General features: G+C 45.8%; 2 protein-coding genes across 2 annotated transcripts in view; one reads left to right on the plus strand and one right to left on the minus strand.

Annotated features, from left to right (window-relative positions):
* Window positions 1–3,965: 3,965 nt before the first annotated feature.
* On the plus strand, window positions 3,966–20,497 carry Tectb (tectorin beta). The gene is made up of 10 exons (XM_006978415.4): window positions 3,966–4,041; window positions 4,747–4,937; window positions 7,555–7,697; window positions 7,801–7,873; window positions 13,313–13,416; window positions 13,542–13,625; window positions 14,849–15,011; window positions 16,059–16,131; window positions 17,780–17,812; window positions 18,810–20,497. The coding sequence occupies exons 1-10, from the start codon at window positions 3,966–3,968 to the stop codon at window positions 18,857–18,859; spliced, it is 990 nt and encodes a 329-aa protein (XP_006978477.1). The 3' UTR covers window positions 18,860–20,497.
* A 711-nt stretch (window positions 20,498–21,208) lies between these two features.
* Window positions 21,209–26,008, minus strand: part of LOC102924232 (guanylate cyclase 2G-like) — a 53,260-nt gene continuing 48,460 nt past the window's right edge. The window contains exons 24-26 of the mRNA XM_042265356.2: window positions 24,561–24,652; window positions 23,244–23,352; window positions 21,209–22,997 (exon numbers count right to left, since the gene is read on the minus strand). Of these exons, the coding sequence (XP_042121290.2) occupies window positions 23,245–23,352; window positions 24,561–24,652 (200 nt within the window). The 3' untranslated portion in view covers window positions 21,209–22,997; window position 23,244. The remainder of the gene's footprint in view (window positions 22,998–23,243; window positions 23,353–24,560; window positions 24,653–26,008) is intronic.

The following is a 26,008-nucleotide window of genomic DNA, read 5'->3' on the forward strand; positions in this document are numbered from 1 at the left end:
TGGGGACAGTGGAACAGGTGTAGCTTTTTCTTGGGCACTTCAGTTCACAGACACCATTGGCCTCTGTGACTAAGTCAGATGTGGGATGGGGAGGAGGAGTTTCTGGCTCTATCAGCAGGGGGTCCTCCCTCAGTCCTCAAGTTCTGCTCCTGAGTGCACTTTCTCTCTGGAGAATTGCTCATTCTCGAGGACTTCTGGGAGGCTAGATCCAGTGGAGTCTAGAATGGAATGCCCACTCATCTGCGAATTGGCAAACAGCTTCCCACAAAGTGGAAGAAAGCTTGATTCGGAGCTTAAAAGGAACAACAGGGTCCATTTAACAAACCCAACATTTAATGAACTCAAAACAGTGTGCTGTTAAAAAAAAAATAAGCTAATAAAGCAGTTTTTAAACACCAATGCATACTTATTAACCTTGGCTCAAAAGTCCAGCCCCTTGCTCCTGGACCCTTGCCTTTGATTTCATTTCAAAATGTTGATTGGCATTTGCAAAGGGCATCCCTTTTGTGCCCTGGCTAGCTCTCCCAAATCACTCAGGACCTTCAAACAGGGAAGGTACCCTTTGTTGCCTAGCAATTCATAAAACAAAGATGCAGGAAAAATGAGCTCATCTTTTGGACAAGTCTTCCAAAAAACTATCTTTGATGGGCTCTTTCAAAATCCTGGGATTGATAAAACCTTCTAACCCATTTTTCCTGTTTGAAGAATCTGCAATGGTCTGAGCCAGAGGTCTGCTTTTGGATTCCATCTGAGGGGTGCCTCTCTCACTCCAGGGGCATATGGGGTGGAGGAGAGTTGAAAAGCAGAGAGAGGATTGAGTGGGGCATAAGAGTTGAAGGCAATTACCGCGGAAAATAGATGCCTCCTGCCTTTTATCAAGAACAGTATCAAATACTGTTTGGCCCAAGCACATTTGGTCCCCTTCTGTCTCTTATGCAAATTAAACATCTAGAGACCAGCCTGCCACAAAAGTGGAATCACTGCCCCACCCCACTCACTCCTCTCACCCTTGAAAGCAGTATCATGTACCTGATTGTTAGCTGATTCTCCGCTCCAAGAAATCATAGGAGAGATCTCTTTCTCTGTCCCCAAATTTTATCCTGATGAGACCTTTCTACAAATCAAAAGTACCTGCTCTTTTGTTAGGGTGGGCTTCCAAAGAAAAGACTGTTACCATAGAAACACTTTGGGTTCATCTGGGAGCACTGGGGAGATGCTGTCCCAGCCTGAGGATACCAGCCTTGCCTGCTCATACTTTACAGCAAGGAGCCTTTACTGCTGAGTCCACGCCCGGCATCATGCTAAGCAATTTATGTGGATTGTTTCTTTACACACTTGGACCAGCCACAGGAGATGAGAAGCCTTGTTTTACAAATTTGAAACCAAAGGCTTAAAGAGGTCAAGTTACTTTGCCCAAGAAGACACCACTGGAACTCTGACGGAGCCATGACGTTTAATTCCAGGACCAACACTTGTGGTGGCGTATGACACACCTGGCACTGGTAACACTAATGTCTTCCCCATACTGGGACCCATTCCTAGCAGACCTTACATTTCCCAAATAGAACTTAACACAGGCACAAAGGCTCTCTGGGAGCCTTGTCCTCGATGAGTAAGGGTCTACGCATGTAACGAACATTAGCATTACTCACTTAATGTTCTGACCAACACTGTATTACAGACGTTAATATTCCCTTCCAAAAGAGGAAGAAACTTAGGCCACAGAACCTAACACCTGCCCAATAACAAACATACAGCCAATAAATGGTCAAAGTGGTCTCTGGGCTCCAGGCAGGTGTCTTACGACTCAGCCTTATCCCATCACACCTTGCAGCATTTTTTCAGCCTCCATCCCACCTTTCCACCAGAGACAGGAAAGAGGCAGCTCCACCGCCACCCTCCCTGTGAGTGATCTCTCTGCTTAGCTGTCTCCAGAGATGGGAGCTACTGCTGACCTGGCTGGGTCAGAGCTGGGTGTAAAGAAGCATGCATCTGAAGATAACAGCATCCTCTTGCAATGGGAACATGCACCCCAGCACAAGCAGAAGGATGCCATTGAACTGTCAGCGATGGATAATTACTTCTCCAAACCAGAGCCCAGTCCATGCAGCCAAGCTGCCTCGGGCTTCTGTGCCTTGGCTTTCCTGCTCCTTCCTCATCAAGTGCTGGGGAACTCTTTCCTTCTTCCCTCCCGACACTCCAAACGCACACTCCCCTTGCCCTGTGCACTGCTCTACCCACTAGTTCCTAGACAAGGAAGAAACAACTTCTAAGCTACCCGTGTCCTCCAGGGCCAAGTGCAGAGGCTGGCAACTGACCAGATGGCCACCTCTGGTGTTGAATACAAAAGAGATAAGAAGACACATAGAGAAACAATGCTAAGCCCTGGGGAAAAGAAACTCAAAATCCACACATGTGGGATTCAGCAGCTTCGTTTGCTCGGGAATGGGCATGGGCACGTACAAGCTGCTGCTGCTGCTGTTTCCAGGCTGCTCTGAGCGCCATCCCAGTGTGAAAACAGTTGAACTCACCCCTTCCTCCCACCCTCTTCAGTCCATTTGGCTCATGTCTGTAAACTACTTTGCTTGTGTGTTCTCAATACAGACACGCCTTCTGTTGCATGAACCTGAAGTCAGGTTCAACGTTCAGCTGTTCTAAGAGAAAGCAACATGGCTCACAGGGCCCATGCACGTGGTCAGAAACTGGTGTTTTCCTTTTCACATAAGCTTGTGTGTCTGCTGTCTTACCATTTGGCAAGGTAATCATCTCGTCACTCTGCTCTGCCCTGGGGTATGACCAGGGCGATGGCCTCCATTTTGCAGAGAAGGAAGCTGAGTCCCAGGAATTTTTAATGGCTTCCCATGGAGCTCTTTCCTTAATCCTTAGACGCTATCATAGTGAACTCTATTATAGTAGCTCTGTCCACACTGTTAGGGACACCCGGATGTCACTGAGTACATGAAATTACACGTATACCCACCGATATGTCTGGAACACCCACCAGAGTGGCATCCCCAGCGTTGACTAGAGCAAGGTCTGGTTGGGTGATTAAAAACTGATTCATAGGAGAGTCTTTCAAAATTCTTTTTTCCAAGGAGACTAATAAAGCTTGAAAGCCTAAAGGCTTTGCCATTTAAAGTTGTATTTCGGGATGAAGTTATAGACATCAAGAAACACTGGAGGAAATTTTTTTTAAGATTTTTTTTTAACATTAATATAACCTATGTTTTGTTTGGCTTCCAGATGTAATTATGCCAAACTGGAATCCTTTTAGATTCAAAATTTCATTCTCCTATATAAAAATAAGACAGCAAGAAATAGAATGAGGAAAAATACAAAAGAAGAGAATTACTACCTGGAACAGTACAGAAAATGTTTGTCTCCATCAGAGAGTTGTTTGTTTGTTTTTTATTTTGATGTTTTGCATAAGAAAGAAAACTCTAGCTTCCCTCTCCAATCCTGACTGTAGCAGTACCAGGGGTGAGGTGGGATTTCTAACTCTCCAAAGAAGAAATTAGATTCAGGTGGTAACTGAGCTGCCATCGGATTATTGTACCAAGTTCCCTTTTATTCGCCCTGCAGTGGATAATGTGTGCTCATTGTGACTTATCTCTAGTTGGTTTCTTTTACAGCCTCTGGATATATAAGGGGGAAGTAGGACAGGGGCTGGAGATCTGGGGAGCATCCGGGCGGCAGCATCTACGCTCCAGAGAGAATGAAAAAGGCAGGAACATGAGCAACCGCCTGTGGCATTAACCTCTCCAGTGGTACGAGCCAGGGACAGCACCACCGGTCACCCTAGGAAACTCCCTCACAAGATTGGATGATAATTTATTCTTACCCTTGACTTTAACTTTCCGTTCATATTTCCAATACAGAACAATCGAGACCCGGGGTCTGGAGGGAAGGTGAGCATTCGGCCAGTTCGGTTTGGTCACCTGGTAGAGACCGGCTTTTGAGAAGCAATGCTGGCGAGGACCTTCATCCTGTTGGCGCTCTTTGCAGAAGCCTCGGCAAAATCATGCATTCCAAATAAAGCAGGTACCCCAGGGCCACACCGCTTTCCCAGAAGGAAACCCCTAGTCTCCACCTTGCTGTGATCCGAGCTGAAGACAGCTGGTTGGGAAAGAGTAAACTGTCAGCAGGTGGAGGCACAGAAGCCCCCAGTACCAATCAGATATTCCCCCACAGGGAGCAAAAAGTGTACTGAATGAGCCATTTTTTTTTTCAAATTAGAAGATATTTCCTTCCTCTTCTATGTGATGGGTCCCCTTTTTTATGTGTTTGACTACGCAATGCATGCTGTGAGTCTCTGAACAATATTTTGCAGAATTGAGCACGAAATGATGCAGTGGACATTTTAAATAATAAGAAATCTCATTTTCATGGAAATACAGATATCAGTCTGTGATTTCCCAGGTATATTCTTTAAGATCAAGCAAAAGTTTTAGGGCTGGAGCTACAGGTTGGTGGTAGAGCTCTTGCCTGGCAAGCCTGAGGCTCTGGGTTTAATAACCAGTATTGCTGAACAACAGCAACAAAACATTGGCTCTAAAATACAGTGACAGTTTTTTAAAAGTGGATCCAATTAAATAAATACTAAATAGTGATGCTATTACATGTGGCATAAGTTGTAGACAAAGAATTGCAATGGCTGAAGTTTGGGACAGCCCACCACAACTTAGCAAGAATATGATTTTAATTGCCTCTGCGTGACTGACTCAGACCGTGTGTGTACTCTTCCAGATGTCATCCTTGTGTTTTGTTACCCCAAAACCATCATCACTAAGATCCCTGAGTGTCCCTATGGCTGGGAAGTCCATCAGCTGGCACTCGGGGGGATGTGCTACAATGGGGTCCATGAAGGTGGTTACTACCAGTTTGTCATCCCAGACCTATCACCTAAGAACAGGTCCTACTGCGGAACCCAGTCCGAGGTAAGGCCAGCCCACTTAAGCAGGGATCCTTAAGTGGAAGGGATGACACACAAGAGGGATGTTTGCTGCCATCCTTACGAGGATTCATAACACCCTAAATTCCTTTATATTTTATTTTATTTTACAATACTATTCAGTTCTACATAACAGCCACAGATTTCCTTGTTCTCCCCCTTCCTGCCCCCCTCCCCTTCCCCCCAGCCCACCCCCCTTGCCCACCACCTCCAGATCAAGGCCTCCCCCAAGGACTGAGATCAACCTGATAGACTCAGTCCAGGCAGGTCCAGTCCCCTCCTCCCAGATTGAGCCAAGCGTCCCTGTATAAGTCCCAGGTTTCAAACAGCTAACTCATGCAGCCAGCCCAGGACCTGGTACCACTGCCTGCCTCCCAAACAGATCAAGCCAATCAACTGTCTCGCCTATTCAGAGGGCCTGATCCAGCTGGGGGCCCCTCAGCCTTTGGTTCATAGTTCATGTGTTTCCATTCGTTTGGCTATTTGTCCCTGTGCTTTATCCAACCTTGGTTTCAACAATTCTCGCTCATATAAACCCTCCTCTTTCTCGCTAATTAGACTCCCAGCGCTCCACCCGGGGCCTAGCCGTGGATGTCTGCATCCAGATTCCTCAGTCCTTGGATGGGGTTTCTGGCACAACTATTAGGGTGTTTGGCCATCCCATCACCAGAGTAGGTCAGTCCCGGCTGTCTCTCGACCATTGCCAGCAGTCTTTTGTGGGGGTATCTTTGTGGATTTCTGTGGGCCTCTTTAGCACTTTGTTTCTTCCTTTTCTCATGTGGTCTTCATTTACCATGGTCTCCTATTCCTTGTTCTCCCTCTCTGTTCTTGATCCAGCTGGGATCTCCCGCTCTCTTTCCCTCGACCCTGGCCATTCATTGCTCCCACTCATGTCCTCCTGTCGCTCAAATTCCCTAGGAGGCTGTAGTGACTAAAGTCTTCTCTTTCACCTAATTCGAATGACTCTTTGTGTGTGCCCATGTACAGATGTGCAGACACTGCTGATATTGCATTAACATTGTGTCCTCTTATAGCCGGGCGGTGATGGTCACACCTTTAATTCTAGCACTCGGGACTGCAGAGGCAGGTGGATCTCTCTGAGTTCAAGGCCAGCCCGGGCTACAGAGTGAGTTCCAGGAAAGGCTCCAAAGCTGCACAAAGAAACCCTGTCTCAAAAAAAAAAAAAAAAAATGTGTCTTCTTCTGTCACACCCCACCTTATCTCTTAAGATAGGTATCTTACTAAACCCAGAGCTTGCTGATTCAGTGAGACAGGCTGGCCAGAGAGCCCCTGAGATCTCCCTGTTCCAGCTCCCAGTACTGGGATTGCAGGCATGCGACCCCCACCGTGCCCAGCATTCTATAATCACGTTAGAGATGCAAACTCAGGTCCTCATGTCTGTGCAGCTGTCATTGACCCACCAAGCCACCTCCACAACCCAGGTGGCTCTTTGGACTTGACTTTCATTTTCCTAATTTGTTGGGGCATGGGGATAGCAGCAAAGCTTCCTTCTGTGAGTAGAACAAAGCACACTTCTCACTTTGGTACTTTCATCCCCACATTGGATACCCAAATCAATGGGCCATCCTTTCCCCAAGAATTGGAAGGGCAGGTGCATTTGGGGAAGTGCTAACAGGATCTAAGCAGGGTCATGTGGAGCATTCACGGCAGGGGACCATGGAATCACGAGAACCACAGCTTCTTGACAGATGTTCTTCTATGACAGAGGAGAAATCTGAGGCCTCCCCCAGAGTCATCAGTTCTCAGCCACAGAAGTACTAGGAGCATGGTCCCTGCCACCATGGGTCAGAATTCCTACTGCCTTGACTGCCAGAAGGGTATGTGCTTGTATGCCTCAGAGAAAAAAAAGCCAACTCCTCTTCCTGGAGTGCCAGAAGGATTTAGGTTTGATGGGAAGAACCATGAGCAAGGTGAACAGAGCATCATATCTGTGATTGCATCCTGGTGAGCTGAGGTGGGAAACATCTCCATGCTTTCAGGCCATTTCCTTTAAAAAGGGAGTTCACAGTTCTAATGCCGGGGAGTTTTGAGACCAACTTGCGAGAAAGAAGAATTTCATAACTGGTACTTTATGGTTAAAAGATGTTTTAACTACAGATTTATGGTCTAGAGTGGAAGATGGACAAAGACATTCATAGGACTTTGGACAGGGGGAGTGGAAGAAAAGTTGAGGCTGGGAACAGAGACCCTTGACCTAGTAGTCCCTCAGTCAGAGTCCAGTAGGCCTTTTCCTACACATATAATGTTGACCTCGTTGAAGGGATTCCAGAATTCTGCTAATATTTTTACCACAAAGAATGGGTTCTACTGTTCCTGATAAATATTTCTGTCTCCTCGTTGGGTTTTTTTGTTTGTTTGTTTTATTTTTCGACAGGGTCTTGACTTCAAACTCACTATGTAGCTGAAGCTTGCCTGGAACCCCTTAGATTCACCTCCCAAGTGATGGGATGACAGGCATGTGCCACCACGCCCAGCTTTCTCCCAGGCTTTTTTCAATGAAGTCATCACCAACCACTTTCCCCAGACTCCTCAGTCCCATCAGGGGACAGCGTGCACCCTAACTGCCTTCTTCCTCCCTCCAGTACAAGCCCCCCATCTACCACTTCTACAGCCACATCGTGTCCAACGACAGCACGGTGATTGTGAAAAACCAGCCGGTCAACTACTCCTTCTCCTGCACCTACCACTCTACCTACCTGGTGAACCAGGCTGCTTTTGACCAGAGGTAAGCCGCTCTGGGGGTGGAGGGCTGGCCACCATGAGGATGCTACAGTCCCTGTCAATCAGGCATGTTTCAGTCCTTATGCAAAATTCTCTCCCCTTTTCAGAGTGGCCACTGTTCATGTCAAGAATGGGAGCATGGGCACATTTGAAAGCCAATTGTCCCTCAACTTCTACACTGTAAGTCCAGGTTGCCCTCCCCAGGGCACTTACGTCCACGGGAGTCACCCTCTCCCGGCCTCAGGGCAGGGCCCCACTCCGGAACTCCAATGGTGGCATACTGCCTTAACTTGGCTTTGCAGATGTGGGGCAACAGAAGGTTGGTTCACAGGCCAATGGAAGAGCTAAACGGCACAGGTGTGCCTGACCTTCCCATTTCACCAATACAAAAAGTAAGGCAAGGTCACAGGCCAGACAAGAGGACACCCATGTCTGACTGCTAATCAAGATTAGTTTCTACTACATTACTCTCCAGAGACTTATTTGCCATTAGGATCTCAAAACCATTATTCAAGAGCATTGCACTCCCTGACTAGTCCAGAGCTAAAGACAAGGCTTAGGGCTAGCCTCTACTTTTTAGTTCTTTCATCCCATAAGATTTCCTCACTGTTCTAATTGGATCTGCTGCCTGTGTTGACATGGAAAGTTAAAGGCACACTTTGGTCTCTCTCAAAATTAAGTGCTGCAGAGAAACCAAATACGCACTGGCCATGGGCCCAGCGGCTCTCCCGATAGAAAGGGCATTTTGTTTTTAAGCTGTAGCTTCCAGTAAGGACACAGGCACACAGAGGGCACACTGGCCCAGCTGGCTAGAGGAAGAGGCAGGCAGAAACACAAACCTTTGTGTGGAGCGTTGGAAGTGTCCTCAGAGGGCAGCACATCTGACCCATTTCGTTTTGCAAGAGAAAACAGCATCTCATCTGAAACCTCACTAACACTGAATGCTTCACCTATTGCCCGGAAGCCATTATCCACCGGGATTCATCAGTGAGTGCTAGAGAATCCTAAAACAACCTACTCCGTCTTGCAGATAAGGAAGCCCAAAAGAAGGAAGGCCACACAGGGGCCCTGGAGAAGCCTCTGGTGGGAACAGAGATTCCCCAACTGAGGTACTGCCTGGAAAGGCATAAAGTACAGTGTCATAGCCCTTCACCCACAAAGCCCATGTCTAATGTGGCATTCAAATTTTTTACTCTTTTTAAAAATTATTGTTAAAGAAGGATCTCTAAGATGCATTTGCTTCAAGTTTCCTTAAAATACAGACCAGCCCTGGCTTTATATCACAAGTGGCTGAACCAGAGATAAATGTCCACAGCCACTTGACCTGTGTCCAGAGCTCAATGCACTGTGGGTCACCAGGGGTGATCAAATGAGGCTGACAGAGCTTCCTGCAGAGAGACTACAGTCTTTCATAGGAAGGCCCCGTCTAGAAGCTAGCTAGTTATTGTTATTCTCATGAGATAAGGTGGAAGATTTGATCCTATGAATGTTTACAACAGTTGGTGATAGAGACCAGGGTTTTTAAAACTCATCTCTCACCATCAACCACATAGGGTTGAGCTTCAGACGTAAACATAACCTCAGAAGTAGAAGGAACATATTCCTTCAGTCAATCAATCAGCCTTCACCAGCAGGCCATCTGCAGAAACAGAGGGACAAATTCCTTCCTGAATTGTCTAGAAATGAAGCCAAGGTGTCCCCAAACCCTGCCATCAAAGCCTCTCCGGGACAAACAAACTTCAGCACAGAGCGGTTTCCGCTGTCCAGACGCCTTTGTTTATATTCCTCACTGGGCTCAGTTTCCTACGCCTAGCCCATGTATTTTTTTTTTCCACTTTGAGGGCATTTTTGAGCGTTTCTAAAGCAACAACTGCCCCCTTGCATATATTTCCATCAAATTACCAGAAACAGAACCATGCCCTACATAGCACAATAGAACCAACACACTGCTAATTGCTTAGGATTCTGGGAAGATCAGAGCCTGGGCCCCCACATACACTCCTCCTACTCAGCATGTGTCCTCTCTCCTTTCTCTCCAGCCCTTCCCACTCACTTTGGCCGAGGACCCATAGTTGATATTCCCAGGGGAAAGTTATGACTCCCATTTGAAGACAAAGGAAGGTTGTGGGTTTACAGATGTAACCTGGGACTATGGATTAAAAAAAATGGGCCGTGCCCCAAGGCCTGGTTTTACTATTTACTAGTTAAACGACTTTGGGAAAGTTAGGGAGCCTCCCTGCAGCTCTACAGCCATAAAACTAGAACTTAGTGACATGTATCCTTAGCTATTAGGAAACTCGGTCGTGACATCATCCTTAAGTACTCAGCATGGTGGGTGAACTTGGTAAGTACCCAAGAAGACAGCTGTTCTCCCTGAGTGTAGATTCAGGCCCCATTTAACATGGATGCTCTGAATGTTCTTAGAACTGTTGCCTTTATAAAGATCATTATCAATGTCAGTGTGAGACTAGGTTAGCTTCTTAAAATCAAAACAGCACTGGCCTTCTTAGTGGTGCTATGGAAAGAAATGAAAAGGCCTATGGTGGACATAGGCAAAGAAAGACTAAAGATCTTCCAGAATCAGAACAAACGGCAGAGACCACCCTTGACTTCCCACATGAAGTCCGCAGAGCTTCCACTGCTGAGGGCGGGCCACCCACCTCCTCCAGTGACAAAGGTGAGCGGAGCCTTTTGTTCTAGATTATCATGTGGAACCTGACCCCTGGACCCCTGTTCGTGTTGGTTCGGACTACTAAAATGATTCTATGGGATTATGTTGGTCACAGCTCTCCAACAGAGCCCCCATCTTTTCTAAACTAAACATCTTCTCATTGGTTTCTCTGACATCCTAATGCTTTGCCCTGAGCACAAGCCAGCTGGCCAGTGCCTGTCACAAAATGGGACCCAGAATTGAAATGGTCTACTCTAGTCCTCTGTGGAGCCAATAAGAGACACAGGGGGCCACAGGTGACCATCTAAGTTCTGGAAAACTCTAGGAATATGCCCTGAAGTACTTGCTTCGGGTTAGTTTTCTTTGTTGTTATCTCATCTATGAACAAAAGCAATGACATTCCCCATATGAACTGCTCACTGAGGCATGCCTATCCTTAGCTTGGGTAACTAGCTAGCTGTGAGTCAACCTTCTGGTCAAGAGAGGGAATGCTGGAACATGGTTTCTCAACGGACTCCTCTATCCTTTAGGGTGGCGAAGGAGTCTTTGTGATCTTTCTGCTTTTAGGGGTGTTAGGATAAACTTCCCTGGCATAGAGCAGCTTACCAACGAAAAGCTGTCAGGGGCAGGTCTCTGATTTTCATGTTAAAAAGAAAGTAGGGGACAGCAGGCATGGTGGCTCCTGTTTGTCAGGCAGCACGAGGGGCAGCAGCAGGATTGCTGGGAGTCTGAGGCCAGTCTGGCTTACATAGTGAGGTTCCGGCTGAACCTCACAGTGGTCAGAGCTGTATAGAAAGACCCAGGAAGGAAGGAGGGAAGGAGAGGGAAGGGGAAATCATACTAAGTGTTATTGTAGTTATCAGAAATGAAGAGTGTTGCTTCTCATCTCCACTCTGATGGAGAACTGGACAATTGTTCCATCAGTAGAGACCCCCCACTCTACCAGCTGGTCTCCAGAAGAAAGGCTTCACAGAAGCATCTCTGGAGACTTGAGGACTAAATTGCCATCGTCAAGTTAGTTTCCGTGTTTGGAAATGTCCCCTGAAATCGCATACACTTTAGGCAATACCAAAAACACTTCAAAAACTTCTGATCAGGTGTCACTTTGGCCGCATGCTATGCAGATCACTTATGCCAGGGACTGTTACTGCTTAATTGTGGCAACCAATAACGTGGTGCAGAGGCCTAATATGGAAAGAAGGGAACCAGCGTCTAGGTGACTTATTGTGGGCGCCTCGGCTGGACCTGCTTCAGTAGAATAATGGAAGTCTTCCTAAGGTGCCTACCGAGTCGCAAGTCTCAAGCTTATAAATTCAGGTTTTGAAATACCCTAAACTTTATGTTTCTATTCTACAGTGTCCCAGAGGCCAATGTCTCTGTCCCTCATGGCTAACGCCAGAGAGTAGTTCCAGGTTCTTTCTTAAGTGAATTGAACAGGAGACTCACAGAATGGAGAGCCTCCTTTGAGGAAGTCAGTCAGCTGTAATTCCTAATAGCTCACTGTGCGTTATCTGAAGATGATAGAGTTTTTTTAAAAATATTTTTATTTTATAATTAATTTAATTTTACATATCAGCCATGGATAGAACAAAGCTGGGCCAGGGACCAGACCCTGACACTCCTGAGCCTGTCATGGTAGTGACGCTTTGGCACACTCAGGTTTCAAGGCCTGCTGTCCTCGATCTACCTCATAGCCTCGTAATCCCATCCCCTGCTCCTTTCTCTGCTTTCTAAGCCTCCTCCAGACCTGGTCTCCTTGCTGACCTGTCAGCCACACCATTACCCCCGGGCAGACATTCTCTCTGGTGTGTCTACACAGCCCCTTCCTCACATTACTCAAGCCTTGTTCAGACACTTCCTCCTCAAAGAGGCCTCCCTGACTGCCCTCCTCAAAAATGTAACCTCAGAAAAATAAACCTCCTTTGCTGAAGGGCTTGCTGTGCCCGTGAGGACCCGAGTTCACTCTCCAGAGCCTGCGTCTAAAGAAACAAGCTGAGCATGAGGGCACTTGTAATCCCAGCCCCGGGGACAGGGACAGGTGGTCCCTGTCACTTACTTGCTGGCCAGCCGAGCCCACTTGGTGAATTCTGGGCCAGTGAGAGACCCTGTGTTAAACTCAAGGTAGACAGTTGCCTGAAGAATGAAACCAGAGGTTGACCTCTGACCTCCACATACATGTACATACACATACATGCATACCTTTATACACTCATGTACCCATGCCCACACAAACATGCATATGAATACACACACACACACACACACACTAAATGCAGCTTGCCCTTCCTCATGTTTCTAGTCCCTTTTGCCATTTTTATGGCTTCCAATATTACATACTATATGCTAGTCCAATGTACTGTGTAATTTACTTCTTTTCTATTGTCTTTATCTCCTGCTAGAAAATCCAATCATTTGGAGACAGATCTTGCTTCATTCACAAATATTGTATCTCAATACAGAGTATCTTGACATAGAAACTATCCAAACATGTAGAACAATACCTAAATACATTGCAGGCAACCAATGGCATATGCCCGTTGATAATCACACTGGTAATCAAGTCACAAACTTTAGAACTTAGGCGAGCATTTGCTCAGACAGAGTGTGGGGAATCAGGAATCATGAGGGGCTATGTATTTGGTTGCTCTTGGCCTTGAGTGATTTGTGAAACCATGCTTGGTTATTTTTCTATCAGTCAATTTTATTGGCATCACTGAGACAATGTGTGTCAAACTATGACCAGCAATGTCCTTACCTCTTCTAAGATGTCATCCGCGTCCTCAGAGGTGCATTTTCTCTGGCTCTGGTGTTTTCTCAATGGTCTCATGTGCTAGTTCCTTGGTTGATTAGTTCCATCTATATCCTATCCCCAAAGTTTCTGCTTCCGCCAGAACTGACTATTCATTCTGAGAGGTCACAATGCCTAGTGTCCCCATTTTCTTCCTAAGAATGCCAAGTTTTCCACCAAGAAAGAAGCTCCTTTCATTCTGGAAACATCCGAAATCGGTTCGGACCTGTTCGCAGGAGTAGAAGCCAAAGGGCTAAGCACTCGGTGAGTTCCTTTACTCTGTGTCTTTTTAAGAACAAAGGGAAAAAAGGCCAGCCAACAGATTCCAGCCTTCAGATGTTTGCATGCTTAAACTGCTTCAGAGTGGCATCTCCTTGTTTTATTTCCAGGTTTAAAGTCGTCCTGAACAGCTGTTGGGCCACCCCCTCGGCGGACTTCATGTACCCCTTGCAGTGGCAGCTGATCAGTAAGGGGTAGGTGCTACTCCCTGGAGTCAATGCAGAGCAGTGGCCTAGTGTACCCTGGTCCCTTCCGCTGTAGCTTAGAATAGCTTGGGAAGAAACTTTTTGTTCATACCAGATCCTTTGGGTGGAAGCCCTTAGTGATATTATATATATAATAAAATATATATTATATATATAATCAGCTATTTTCCTGTACACATGAGCACAACTGCAACAGCACACCCCCCTCAAAGTGTGATTCCATGTGGGGCAAGGGACTTGTTCAGGGTGAGATGGAGATCTCCCCACGGCTGCCACCATCCAACCAGAGTGAGCTGTCACTGAGAGGCAGGTGCCACAGCCTGTGCCAAGGGATGGTGGTGCCAAGACATCTAGGCTTGCCCATTATTTGCCTCCCTTCCCCCACCACAGAACTCTCCTTACATTTCTTTCCACTGGCCGATACGGGGCCAGAGCACCCTGGCTGCAGAGAGCTATTTTAAGGCTCCGTGTCTTGAGTTCAGGCAAGGATCTCAGGTTTATTGACCAAACAATCCTGTTAGAGCCTCATTTCATAAGCTGGAAAATTCTCACAACGCATCACTGCCAAGGCCACAACAAACAGAAATAACTCTGACCCTTGGCCCAGATAGGAAGGCACAACTTTTGTTTCTCGCTCATGACTCCTGAGAGAGAATTCTGGGATAATATTTTTTAGTTCCTGCTTCTGTCTCAGCAAACATACATTTAGATATTTCTTTCCATTATCTAGATAATATATGGAAAATGACTATGTTTTTTACAAAGGTTACTATATATTATACGTATAATTAATTGAACATAAATTTCAGGCAAAACCTAACGATGCACACAGGGATAAGCAGTGGTGTGACTTGAATGTAGGTGTCGACAGCAACACTGGAACACACTGCTCCCATCCATCATGTTGGTCCGTACCTTGTGTTACCCTGGGGTCTTCCAGGGGCCAGTCCTAAAGAGGGCTTGAGAGTTCACTTCTTTAGGACAGGGGTTAACTTACCAGATGTGTGGGTTCTCAGAAGTCACCCTCTGTTTTAGGATGGAGACAATCCCATCCACCCCTCTAGCCCTTCAGTTTGACCTCATACTCAGGAATCAGAGTTCTTTGAAAGGACAAATAGCTGTGCACAGAACGCTGTGTGAAATTTTGCCTTAGAGCCTGTTTGGAGTTCTCTGGTGTGATATTTCGCTCTCCCTTCCCCCATGTGCGCCAGCTGCCCCACCGATGAAACAGTCCTGGTGCATGAGAACGGCAAGGATCACAGGGCAACTTTTCAATTCAATGCCTTCCGGTTCCAGAACATCCCCAAACTCTCCAAGGTTTGGTTACACTGTGAGACATTCATCTGTGACAGTGAGAAGCTTTCCTGCCCAGTGGTGAGGATCCTGGTTCTGGAAGGAAGATATTACCCCCAGAGGGCTGGTATTGGAGGAGCTGGATTTGATCTGAGAGATGTGGGCCCTGGGTGCAGAGGCAGAAGGTCTGGGCCTGTCTACCTTGCTACCAAAACTTACCAACTTGGTTTGTGTTGCTTGCCCACAGAGCCTGGTCTCATCATCTTTGAACAGAGGCCATCAATTCTGATGGCTGTTCCCTTTTCAGAGAACAATGTAAGATTAAAAAAAAATGAACATAGTAACAGGCATGAAAATGCTTTGAAAAAGTTAAAAGTGTCAAGGAATCCAAGATCTAGACAGAACTCTAAAGGCAGGTGATTGTAATCTGGATTGGACCATCATCAGAGCAACGCTGAAAGTCTAGGTCAGGATGGATTGCACAGTGAGGGGAAGGACCAGTCCCTGTGGTCCTGGGCCTTGCAGAGCTGTAGAACACCTCCTTGGGAACTTAAAAGTACTGAGCTCCAAACTGTCCCCATGTCCTCCTCTGGAGGCCTCAGAGCTTCTGAGGAGGCTGCCAGCCCACGGGGCCTGGAGGAATCAGCAGAAAGGAGGTTGAATCTCTCCTTCCATCAAGTCATGTGGTTAGAAAGCACAGGGAAGGAAAGAAAAAAGAACCAGAGGGTGCAGGGCTGAGGGTGGAGGAGAACCAGTTAGTGCTTGATCAAAGGATGGGCATCCGAGTTGTAGTTTCTAAACAAAGAAAATAGAGCAGAACACATTTTGCAAGTGTCCTCTTCTCCTCTCACTGAGTTAAGAGGAAAGTAAAAGCCTTCATCCCTATGGAAAGGCATGGTACCCATCCTCTGCTGGAATGATAGTAAACTACTACAGCAGGGTTTTCCCGCCCTGAAGAGCCAGTGAATTCTAGGCACTCGAGTGTGTGTGTGTGTGCGCGTGTGTGTGTGTGAGTGTGTGTGTACACTTTATGTATGTAGTGACTGGGGACTTGGACTCCATGAAGTTTCATTTTGTTTTTTTGTTTGTTTCTTGTTTCCTTTGTTCATTTCTCCTCCCGGTCTTCAGAATTGTGACAAACGGAAGCGTATGCTACGTGACCAGACAGGGGGTGTCCTGGTTGTGGAGCTGTCCTTGCGGAGTAAGCTGATTGCCCAATAGTCATGTGCATTCTGGGCTGTGTCCACAGGCACGGCAGGTTTGAGCATTTGGATTGAATTGTCAAACCAGGCGTGCCTGTGGACACAACACTCACCTGCTCCTCGAGTAGCGGGGGGTCTGATCATGTGGGCCCAAGGAGGTGAGAGGTTTGTTGACTGCCGTGAACGTCTTATTGGGGCCCAAATCCAAATGTCCCTAAGGGATTAAGAAGTGCAGAGCTGAGCTTCCAAACTGGCCACTCAGTGAACAATGGGAATGGAAATGTAGGTGTCCTGGGAATGTCAGCAAGCCTTCCCTGACAAGCCTGGCCTGAACACTGAGTTCCAGAAATGAGCAAGACTCATGGAGACCCTGTCTCAGGAGTTTACCCTCTAGCCAGGAGACAGACAGTCCACACTGAGGGACAGGGAATGTTGAGGGGTGGGGGATGCATAGGGTGATGCAGGAGTGTGTGGCCACGAGAACTGACCCAGTAGAGGCCTTATAGACTGTTGGAAAATGTCAGTATGACCTGGAGAATGCTGTGAGCGGAGGATGAGCCAGACTTTGGTGGTGTGTTTGATTTTGCTCTTTTTAGGGGGCCTGCCACCCAGCTTGCAAATAAATCATACACACAGGCTTATTCTTACTTATGAATGCCCGGCACTAGCTTTGCTTCTTTCTCAACAGCTTTCCTTAAATTATCCCATCTATCTTTGCCTCTGGCTTTTCCCTTTGTAAATCTTACTCTTACTCCATGGCTTGCTGGTTGTGTAGCTGGGTGGCTGGTCCCTAGAGTCCTCCTCCTTCTCTAGCTGCTCGATTCCTCCTCCCAGTTTTCTCCCTCTATATATTCTCTCTGCCTGCCAGCCCCGCCTATCCTCTCTCCTGCCTTGCTATTGGCCATTCAGTTCTTTATTAGACTATCAGGTGTTTTAGACAGGCACAGTAACACAGCTTCACAGAATTAAACAAATGCAACATAAACAAAAGTAACACACCTTAAAATAATATTCTACTGCACTTTAGAGTTGTACCTCAAAGCATAAGTGCCGAACCACAGACCAGGGCAAAGTCCCCATGCTTCCTCTTGGTTTTATGGGGTCTACAAACTAAAACAGGTTTTGTATACTTTCACGTGGTTCCAAAAATTAAAAAGAAAAATGTGGTGCATAAAAATTCAATGAAATTAAAATCTCAGTGTCTACAAAGCTTTATTAGAACACAGATGGCATTATCTACAGGAATATTCACACTACAAGGCCATGCTTGGTGTGGTTGTACACACCTGTAATCTCAGTACTCAAGAGGCTGAGGCAGGAGGAGAGTGAATCTGTGAGTCATCGAGGATATATAGTAAGACTCTGCCCAAAAGTATAAAGAAAAAAAATACTTCATGGCCCCCTGCAAAGCTAAAAGTATTTAGTATCTTGTGTTCTCCAAAATATTTAGCAGCCCCTGCTTTAGATAGCCAAGGAGATGATGCTGTAATACAAGTCTTTGTAAACCTCAGTATATGCTTCCTCTAAAAGGTAATGGCTCATGATTTAGTGGAGGTCAGACATGGTCAGCTTTGTGGCTCAGAAACAGTCCTGGTACTTCTTTCATGACTTTCTTCAACCTGCATTCTCTCTCTTTGCTCACTCCAGGCAGGGGACTTTCCAGTCTCTGTGACTTCTCAGGTAAGACTAAGAGGCACTTACGTGTCATGGGGCAATGCTTTTGTGAAGTAGATGTACTGTTAGAGGTGTTTACTTTACCCCAGCAAAATCTGTCGTTGAAAATATACACCTTGAAGTACACCTGAGTGGGCAGAGGGGCACAGAGGCAAAGAGGTCTCACTCCAACCAGCCTGTGACCCGAGACAGGAGCTGTTTCGAATGGATGAAAAACCATCAGATCCCACAGCACCCTCTGAACAAAGCCATCACTTGGTGGCTTTCCTAAGGTTCCTGAGTTTGCAGAACATAGATTTGATCAGATCATCTGCTCATTAGCGAATATCTGCGGCCCTGCTATGACTCAGCTGTTCATTAATGGAGTGACTCCGATAAGAAAGAGCCTCAGCCTCCCCTCTCAGCTTGGCCCTGTGTGTGAACTGGGCTTTGATTGTCCCTACATACACGGTGTGCTATGAATTATAGGTCAGCACTAAACAATACAGTGGACAAGGCAAGGTCATGGAGTGAGGGCCGGGGGAACCGGCATAGCAACAGCCAGAGCCACTTCTTAGAGGAAGAGCCATTCCAGCTGCACAAGGGTCTGGCTGCAAGATGACAGGGACATAAGAATGAGGGAGACGGGCTGGGGCTATGGCAGTGGTTTGCAGACTCACAGACGGAAACCACTGCATCATTAGAAGAAAATCATGTAAATCGATTTCAATGCCCACTTCTCATTTTCAAGGGAAGTGCTCCAGAGAGCATCCTACAGTGAAAGGTGTATGCCATCACTGTGCCATCCAAGTTCAAATGTCTCTTTGCCAATGGTCCACAATCTAAGCTTATGTATCAGGACCTCGGTATTGATAGAAGTGGACAGTGCGAGCCCCAGGGGATGAACAGAAACGACTGTATGAAGTTTGGAAGCTTTCAGCATCCTTATTGCGTTAACTCTGGCTGATTCTCCTTGACCTTATGCAGCTGTTTCTCAGTGTGTCTCTGCCCCTCTGCTCCACAGATGTTCTTTATCACCTCATCCTGATGTTGGGGATCTGTGCTGTGCTATAAGAGAGATCTGGGCAGCTGCAGCGACTCTCTTCAAGGCCACCCTGAACTATGACACACTGCCAAAAAGAACAAATAGAAGACTTCACTGCTGGGGAGCAGAGAACAGCGCTTTGCCAAATATGTGTTCCCCATGATTATTTTGTGTGTGTGAATTTGGTGATCCACTGCCGTTGGAGCCACACTTCCCCTTATTCCTTCCTCTGGTCATGAGGTCCTGCCAATCCCCCTCCACGAAGGTGGGGAGGAGTCTTCTCTCTACTCAAATTAGGGCAGCATTCAAAAGCTACTTCATCATAAAAGATTCACACATACATAACATGCAGCTTAGCATTCAGAGGCAAAGACAGACCATAACCACAAAAAAAAAATCAATGCCAAATACAGAATCCACAGGGATAGCCAACTTTACCCAGCAGGCACTGTCTAATTCTAAGGACCAGAATTGAGCTCCTAGGCAGGAGATTCCAATTTTCAAGTGAAAATGTGGAAATCCAAGTTAAATAAAATATATTCATTCAACCTTTTGTAAGAGACAAGAAGTGGGTTCCTAAGAGCCCCTAGCACTAATTTTTTTATTATAGGGTTTCTTAAATAGATATAAATATTAGGTAGGTATTATAATGCCTTATCCTTATAACTGATTATATTTCTCTGTAATCAAAAGTAAATAGGAAATAGACTACGGAAAGAGTAAAATTCATCCTCATTTCACACGATAATGTGGCATTGCCTACATGAAATGCATTTGCACGACAGTGGGAAGACTGTACCTGGGCCCAGGTTCTCTGAGATTGGAGAGCCAGTCCTCCCGCAGAGCTCCTGATGCTCCGTGGACTCATGAGCCTCATCTGCTCTAGGAAGTCTTCCTGTCTGGGATGCCTAATGCATTCCACCTTCCCTGAAAACACTCAAGCCTGTGTCTGCTTCCAGCTTGTTCACTTACGACTGTGAGAACTGAACCAGTAAAACATCAGAAACACAATGCAAATATAGCCAATGACAGCACATACGGCACACTCTCAAAACTGGACAGCCCTGTGGTCTAGAACATGCCAATGTCAGTGATTCACACTTGTCAACAAGGAACAAACTGAGCAAACCAAGCCTGCCGGAGCCTCAGCTGTGGGGTGACAGGATAGGCCAAGTTCTACATTTTTTTTCCTTTGTCAAGTACAAACATTTGAGATCATGTGCCAGTTTGTCCTCTGTATTTAATGCCCTTGAGAGGTTTTGAGGTCTGCAGTTTGTCGATCTTTTTACAACTTGCATAAATGAACTTAGAAATTAACCCAGTTACCAAGTCTTGTTTTGTTTAGCCATAGACTGGGGTACAATGGTTCCATGCAGTCTAAACGTGGTATCTAACTGGTGCTCCAATCAGTTTGGAATCTCTTCCTAAAGTCAGAGTTAATTGTAATCTAGAAATATAAAAAACATGCTTCATTGGTTCTAGTCAGAAACTCTTATATAGCACATATATAGCCAAGTTTATGTCATTGGCTGTCAGGATAAAACAATGTTTAAATTTCTCACCATGATGTATGATCTTGTATTTCTACCTGGTGCTGTGGACTAAATAAAATGCCTGGAATAGATAACCTATGACTGCAGTTTACATGTTCATGTATTATGATAGAAGCCAATCCCACAACCTTTCCAAGGGCTTCTAGACTTCATAGAATCCAAATATTCCACAAACTTTGGATCATTTGTACTTCAAACACTCCTGGAGTTTACAGACCAAGAGGCGAGGGGTAAAGCCATCTTGTATGACTAACATTAGAGAGTGGGAGGATCCCCTGGGCCATCCCTGCCTGTGAAACTCTAGTGTCTCTTAGATTATTTGGCTTAGGGTTAGCTGGTAGCCCCCCCCCCCCACTGTATTTGGTTACCCTTTCTGCCTTAGGACTTCTCTATGAGGGATTAAGAGAAAGGGCCTTCATTGTAATGTCTGCTGTAAATTCTAATTCATACTAAACACAAAACAGACATCCAGAGGGGAAAAAATACACATTCCCTTAGGTATCATTAGTACACAACACACACACACACACACACACACACACACACACACACACACACACACACACCACTAGATACAGATTTGTGGAAACTGCTCTTATAAAAATTCCTAATTATGATATCTATATTCATTCCCTTTCTGTCTCGCTCCCTCCCTCTCTTCTCTCCCCATGTGTATATATACACACATATACCTAGTATATGTATGTATGTGGGTGTGTGTATATGAATATGGTTATGCATGTGGGTGTCTGTGTTTGTATATGTATGTGTGTTTTGTGTATATGTACAGGTCTGGATATCAAATGTTTATAATATTAAATGAAGACAGATTTAACAAAGTCTTTATTATATGAATATGATTAGGTAAGTAGATGGACTAGAAGCAAATGTACATCACTGATACAAAAACAAAGATGGAACAATAGACAATTACCTCATTCAACCCCATCTCTGGAACTGAATAGCATTTTCTAATGCCCTTTTACTATAACAATATTAGATTATTTGGTTACTTCAGTTTTTGTTTATAGCTCTACTAGTCCCTAATGTTGCATTGCTGTATGTTAAAATTGTCTCCTTCCAACTAAACTGTAAGATAAAGATGAAAGTTTCATATTCTCTTATACTCCCAGCATGGCAGCTAGCAGAGTGAAAACTTAACACATGGTCCTTGAGTTCATGAAATTCTCAGATGGATGAGTTGGGGAATAGTCAGGTGGATAGATATCAGATTGGTAGACAGATAGATAGTTTAGTAGGTGGATGGATGGATGCATGGATGGATGGATGCATGGAAAGATGCATGCATGGATGGATGAATAGATGGATGGATGGATGGATGGATGGATGGATGGATGGATGGATGGATGGATGGATGGATGGTTGAACATATGGGTGGGTGAATAGATGGATGGATGGCTGTAAAGAGCCTGACCTATCAATCTAAGAACTACACAAGAGATTATAGTTTGTTTTCTTTCATGATGGAGCAAAGTGTTTAGGAACCCATGCTGCTCAACCAGGGAAGAAGGTCGAAAGCCTGAGAAGATGCGCTCTGGTCCATTGTCTCCATGCTGGAGGAGAAGGGAGAAACTCCTTAACATGAATGCCTTCTGCCTCCCCTCCTCCTAAGTACCAGTCTAAGACATCAGCCCTTGATGCAGAGTGCTTTGGGGGGAAGAAGAGCCTCTCGTCAGAACTCTACCCAGGAAAAGACGTCTCTGAAGGTCAGAGAAATCAGCCATGCACCTCTGAGAAGAAACCAAGTTCAGCAGATGGGAATGCTGGAGAGGAGTGGGGAGGTGGGGGGGGTGAAATGGGTAATACCAGGAGGGCTTTTCTTGGTTATGAAGAAAGGCAAGCATTATACAGAACATTTTTGTAAATATGGGCATGAAAACACCCCAATAAATCAAAGGTAGTTTGTTTCCTAATACAGTACTCAAAAATATAGCCACAGAACACACCAGCAACAGAGAAAATCTAACTGCTCTCACTTCTCCATTCTTGGGAACTTTAACAGAAAAAGGGTCCAAAAGCAGCATTTCGTCTGAACATTCTCTGCACTACCTAGCAACCACGTGAGCTAGGGAGATACAAGGTGCCAAGAAAGAAGTGTCGTAACAAAGAGTTGGTCGGGAGAGCCATTAAAATAATCCCCAAACAATTCAACACAGAACTTAATTTTTTTGTGCAAAAGGGAAAATAATCACCACAGGACCAGACAGGCTCATCTTCCTCAGCTGGATTTCTTAAACTATACTCTTTGTGCATAAATGAGTGGAAAATTCCAGTTAAAATTCAAGTCTTGGTTTCCAGAGATGCTGCTTGGTCCAGAGTTGTAATTTGGTGTGTAGGAAAAACAGGCAATAACAGGATATTATCCATTGCACTCACAGAGTTGAGAACTAGGCCATTTAGTTCACAGTGAGTCTTCCTCTGTAACCGCCAGGCACAAGCTTCAGGGCCTGGGTGCTCACGTGGGATTGTTTCTGTCTTGAGCTCATGCTGAGGGGGAGGAGGGACTCCTAGTTTTTTCTAAGCTGGTTAGCTGCCTTGCAAGAGAAAGGTCGGGTGCATTTTTGCCCAGGCTTTATCTTCCTCTTTCCCTCTTCTAGGAGGAAACAGATTTTAGGCAGATTCATGAGTCTCTGTGGCCGGCCATCCCAGGAAATGAGTACTCTCTATCCACCTCTTCCAACTGCACAGGCAGCCTGGGAGCAAAGGCTGAAGCAGGAAGGGCTACCAGTCAGACAGTGCCCCCTAGTGGGAGATCGACTCAATGCCCCAGAACTACACCTCTTCAGAGGGATGGATAATGGATGCATTTCCCCCAAACATCTTGAAAGAACATACCCACCTCACAAGATTTCTGGACCTTTAGCTTCTTCCTCCTCGGTAAACTCGGGGAGCAGGACAGTGAAGCCATCTTTGCCTGTCAACCAGAAGGTCGTCTGTTCTCCCTTGCCCTGTGGGAAGCAAAAAGGGTCTGGTGAGCAGCTGACATGGATGGATGCCTGGCTGGGTCTGCCTCACTGGGCAAGAGAGCAGGAGCCACCTCTTTGAAAGAAATAACCTCTTTGTATATAAAATCCTGATGGCTACATGGACAGTCAGTCATGTTCTTCTGTGGAAATAAACTCCATTGCCCCCCTCCCCAATCTTAAAAATATAATCTGAATTCTTAGTGTGACTTGGGTGCCAAGGAGAACACCTCACATGTTGTGTACATAGAATCCTCATGCTCAGCATGACCACCATGCCGGTTTTCCACATGTACAACCAAGTCCTCCAGTCACCAATCAGGAGGGGACATCATCCCAAGAAGGCTACAGAACGGCCAGCAAAAGGTCCCCGTCTACCTGCTGGAGGGCTACAGTGCCCTGGCAGCAGGGAGCTGATGCTGCTCGCCTCTCTCTCACTTCCCAGTGCCCCTCCCTCTGGCAGTACTGGGGAATGAACCCAGACCCTCAGACATGCTAGGCAACTACAGCCCATGCATGCCCTTCCCTTTTCACCTCTTCTTCTAGGTTTCCACCCCTACCCAAACAGCCGGTGTCATGGTGACCGCCACTGCTGCTATGTGCACATCTCCAAGATGATACTGAGAACATCTCCAGAGGAGCAGCGGTTCTCGTCCCCGCCCCCACCCCAGGAAAGGGCAGTCTGAAGTGGGTGATGAGGATGTGTCATCCAGTCATTTTGGTAACAAGCCGCAATGAAGAAGACACAGACAACAGTAAGAGCGTTTTGTATTACACAGAGAAGAAAGAGGTCCTAGCATCTCTGAGGCCAACCAAAGATTTCTGTCCCCTCTGTCTGGACATGCTGGTCCCAGGGGAAGGGACACAGAAGGAAAGAGGGTTGTGTTCACTGTGACTTTGTGTGAAGGACTTCGCTGGAGTGTTCAAGTGGAAGCTGAAAGACTGTTTGGTAGCAGAAAAGGCATCCCTCAGGAGTGACAGCTAAGGTATTTCCTATTGGAAATCCATATCTGACCACTGAGGGGTCTGAGTCATCTCCTCAGGAGACAGATCCAGCAGTTGCCAAAGCCTTCAGAGAGCTCCGGAAGTCTCTTTGCATCTCTGAGTAGAGATTCCCTCATCTCCTCCAATTCTTCAACATGTCCATCAAGGACACAAACCGGGGAAGTGGAACACAGTCAACCTGGCCTTACCTTGACTGCAATGGTGCCTCTCTTTTGCAGATGGTACCCTCCGGCTGCTAGAAGAGCTCCTGCAGTGCTCTGAGAAACATGGATCCGGAGAGCTGCCAGAAACCAGGCGTTGCCTAGTTAACATCGAGTTAACCGAGGAGTCGGTATGTGAAGGCCTCTTTGGAGAGGGGACCAACCTTACTCTCACTCTTTGTTCTCCAGAACTTCTCATGAAACAAAACACGTAGCTGGGTATCATAATCCCAGCCCATGGAAGGAGAAACAGGGGATCTGGAGTTCAAGACCAGTTTTGACTACATCATGAGTTCTAGGCCAGCCTGGGATGAAGTAAGACACTTTTTGAATTGATAGGTAAGTTAGGGAGGTAGGTAGGTGTAGATAGATAGATAGATAGATAGATAGATAGATAGATAGATAGATAGATAGATAGATAGATGATACATACATACATACATACACAAATAGATAAATGTAAAGCACAAATAATACCCAGTGTCTGGGACACATAGGTTAGGATGTGTCCCCACCCAGGTATTGGATACTGATGGATGCTTGTCAGCATTTGGTTTAGGAACACAGAGAACTAACTCATTCTGCAAGTTGACAATCCCCATGAATGGAGGCTCCCTGGGTTTCTCAAACTTCCTGGGATGAACTGGAGACATACTACTGAGAACATTACCATAACTGAAGGTGCACACAGAAACAGTTTTGGAGCCTGCCTAAGCAGCCAGCTTTTACTCCAGCCCCTTCCTCACAAGCTGATAGGTTTAATCTGTGTTTTCAAGTTGGTTGATTAACTTGAACAATGAGGTAACTGTGTGTGTTTATACATTGTGAGAAATCAGTACCTTTAAAATAATGGAAACCTAAATTCTTTGAAACTTCAACCACTGAGGAATTTTTTTCTGTTTCAACTGAAAAATAGCATGCACAAACACATCATATACCTCAAGTGATCACTAATTCAACAAAGTTACTAAAAAATACACAAGAATATGGTGCTTTCTATAGTTCTGGTCATAGATTTCCTCTGCACCACCAGGAATATACTCTACACCAAAGATGGAACCATTACTACTCACAGGCCAGTCTGCCTGTTTGCAAATAAAGTTTTACTAGAACAGGGTCTTGCTATACATTTACATTTTTCTAAAGCTACTTTTGAACTACAACATCAGAATTAAGTAGTTGCAACTGAGCCAGGCGGTGGTGGCGCAAACCTTTAATCCCAGCACTCGGGAGGCAGAGACAGGCAGATCTCTGTGAGTTCGAGGCCAGCCTGGTCTACAGAGTGAGTTCTAGAATGGGCTCCAAAGCTACAGAGAAACCCTGTCTTGAAACCACCACCCCCCAAAAAAAGTAGTTGCAATGGACACTGATGGCCCCTAAAATAAAATATTTACTGTTTAGCCCTACAAAAATAATTTTTCCTAATTTGTGCTTTG

This window comes from Peromyscus maniculatus, chromosome 1 (genome assembly GCF_049852395.1).
Source record: "Peromyscus maniculatus bairdii isolate BWxNUB_F1_BW_parent chromosome 1, HU_Pman_BW_mat_3.1, whole genome shotgun sequence".
In the NCBI taxonomy this organism is placed as follows: Eukaryota; Metazoa; Chordata; class Mammalia; order Rodentia; family Cricetidae; genus Peromyscus; species Peromyscus maniculatus.

Coding starts and splice junctions, on each gene's coding strand:
- Tectb (XM_006978415.4), top strand. CDS start 3,966: ATGCTGGCGAGGACCTTCATCCTGTTGGCGCTCTTTGCAGAAGCCTCG. Junction 4,042..4,746: donor ATGCATTCCAAATAAAGCAG/GTACCCCAGGGC, acceptor GTACTCTTCCAG/ATGTCATCCTTGTGTTTTGT. Junction 7,698..7,800: donor CAGGCTGCTTTTGACCAGAG/GTAAGCCGCTCT, acceptor TCCCCTTTTCAG/AGTGGCCACTGTTCATGTCA.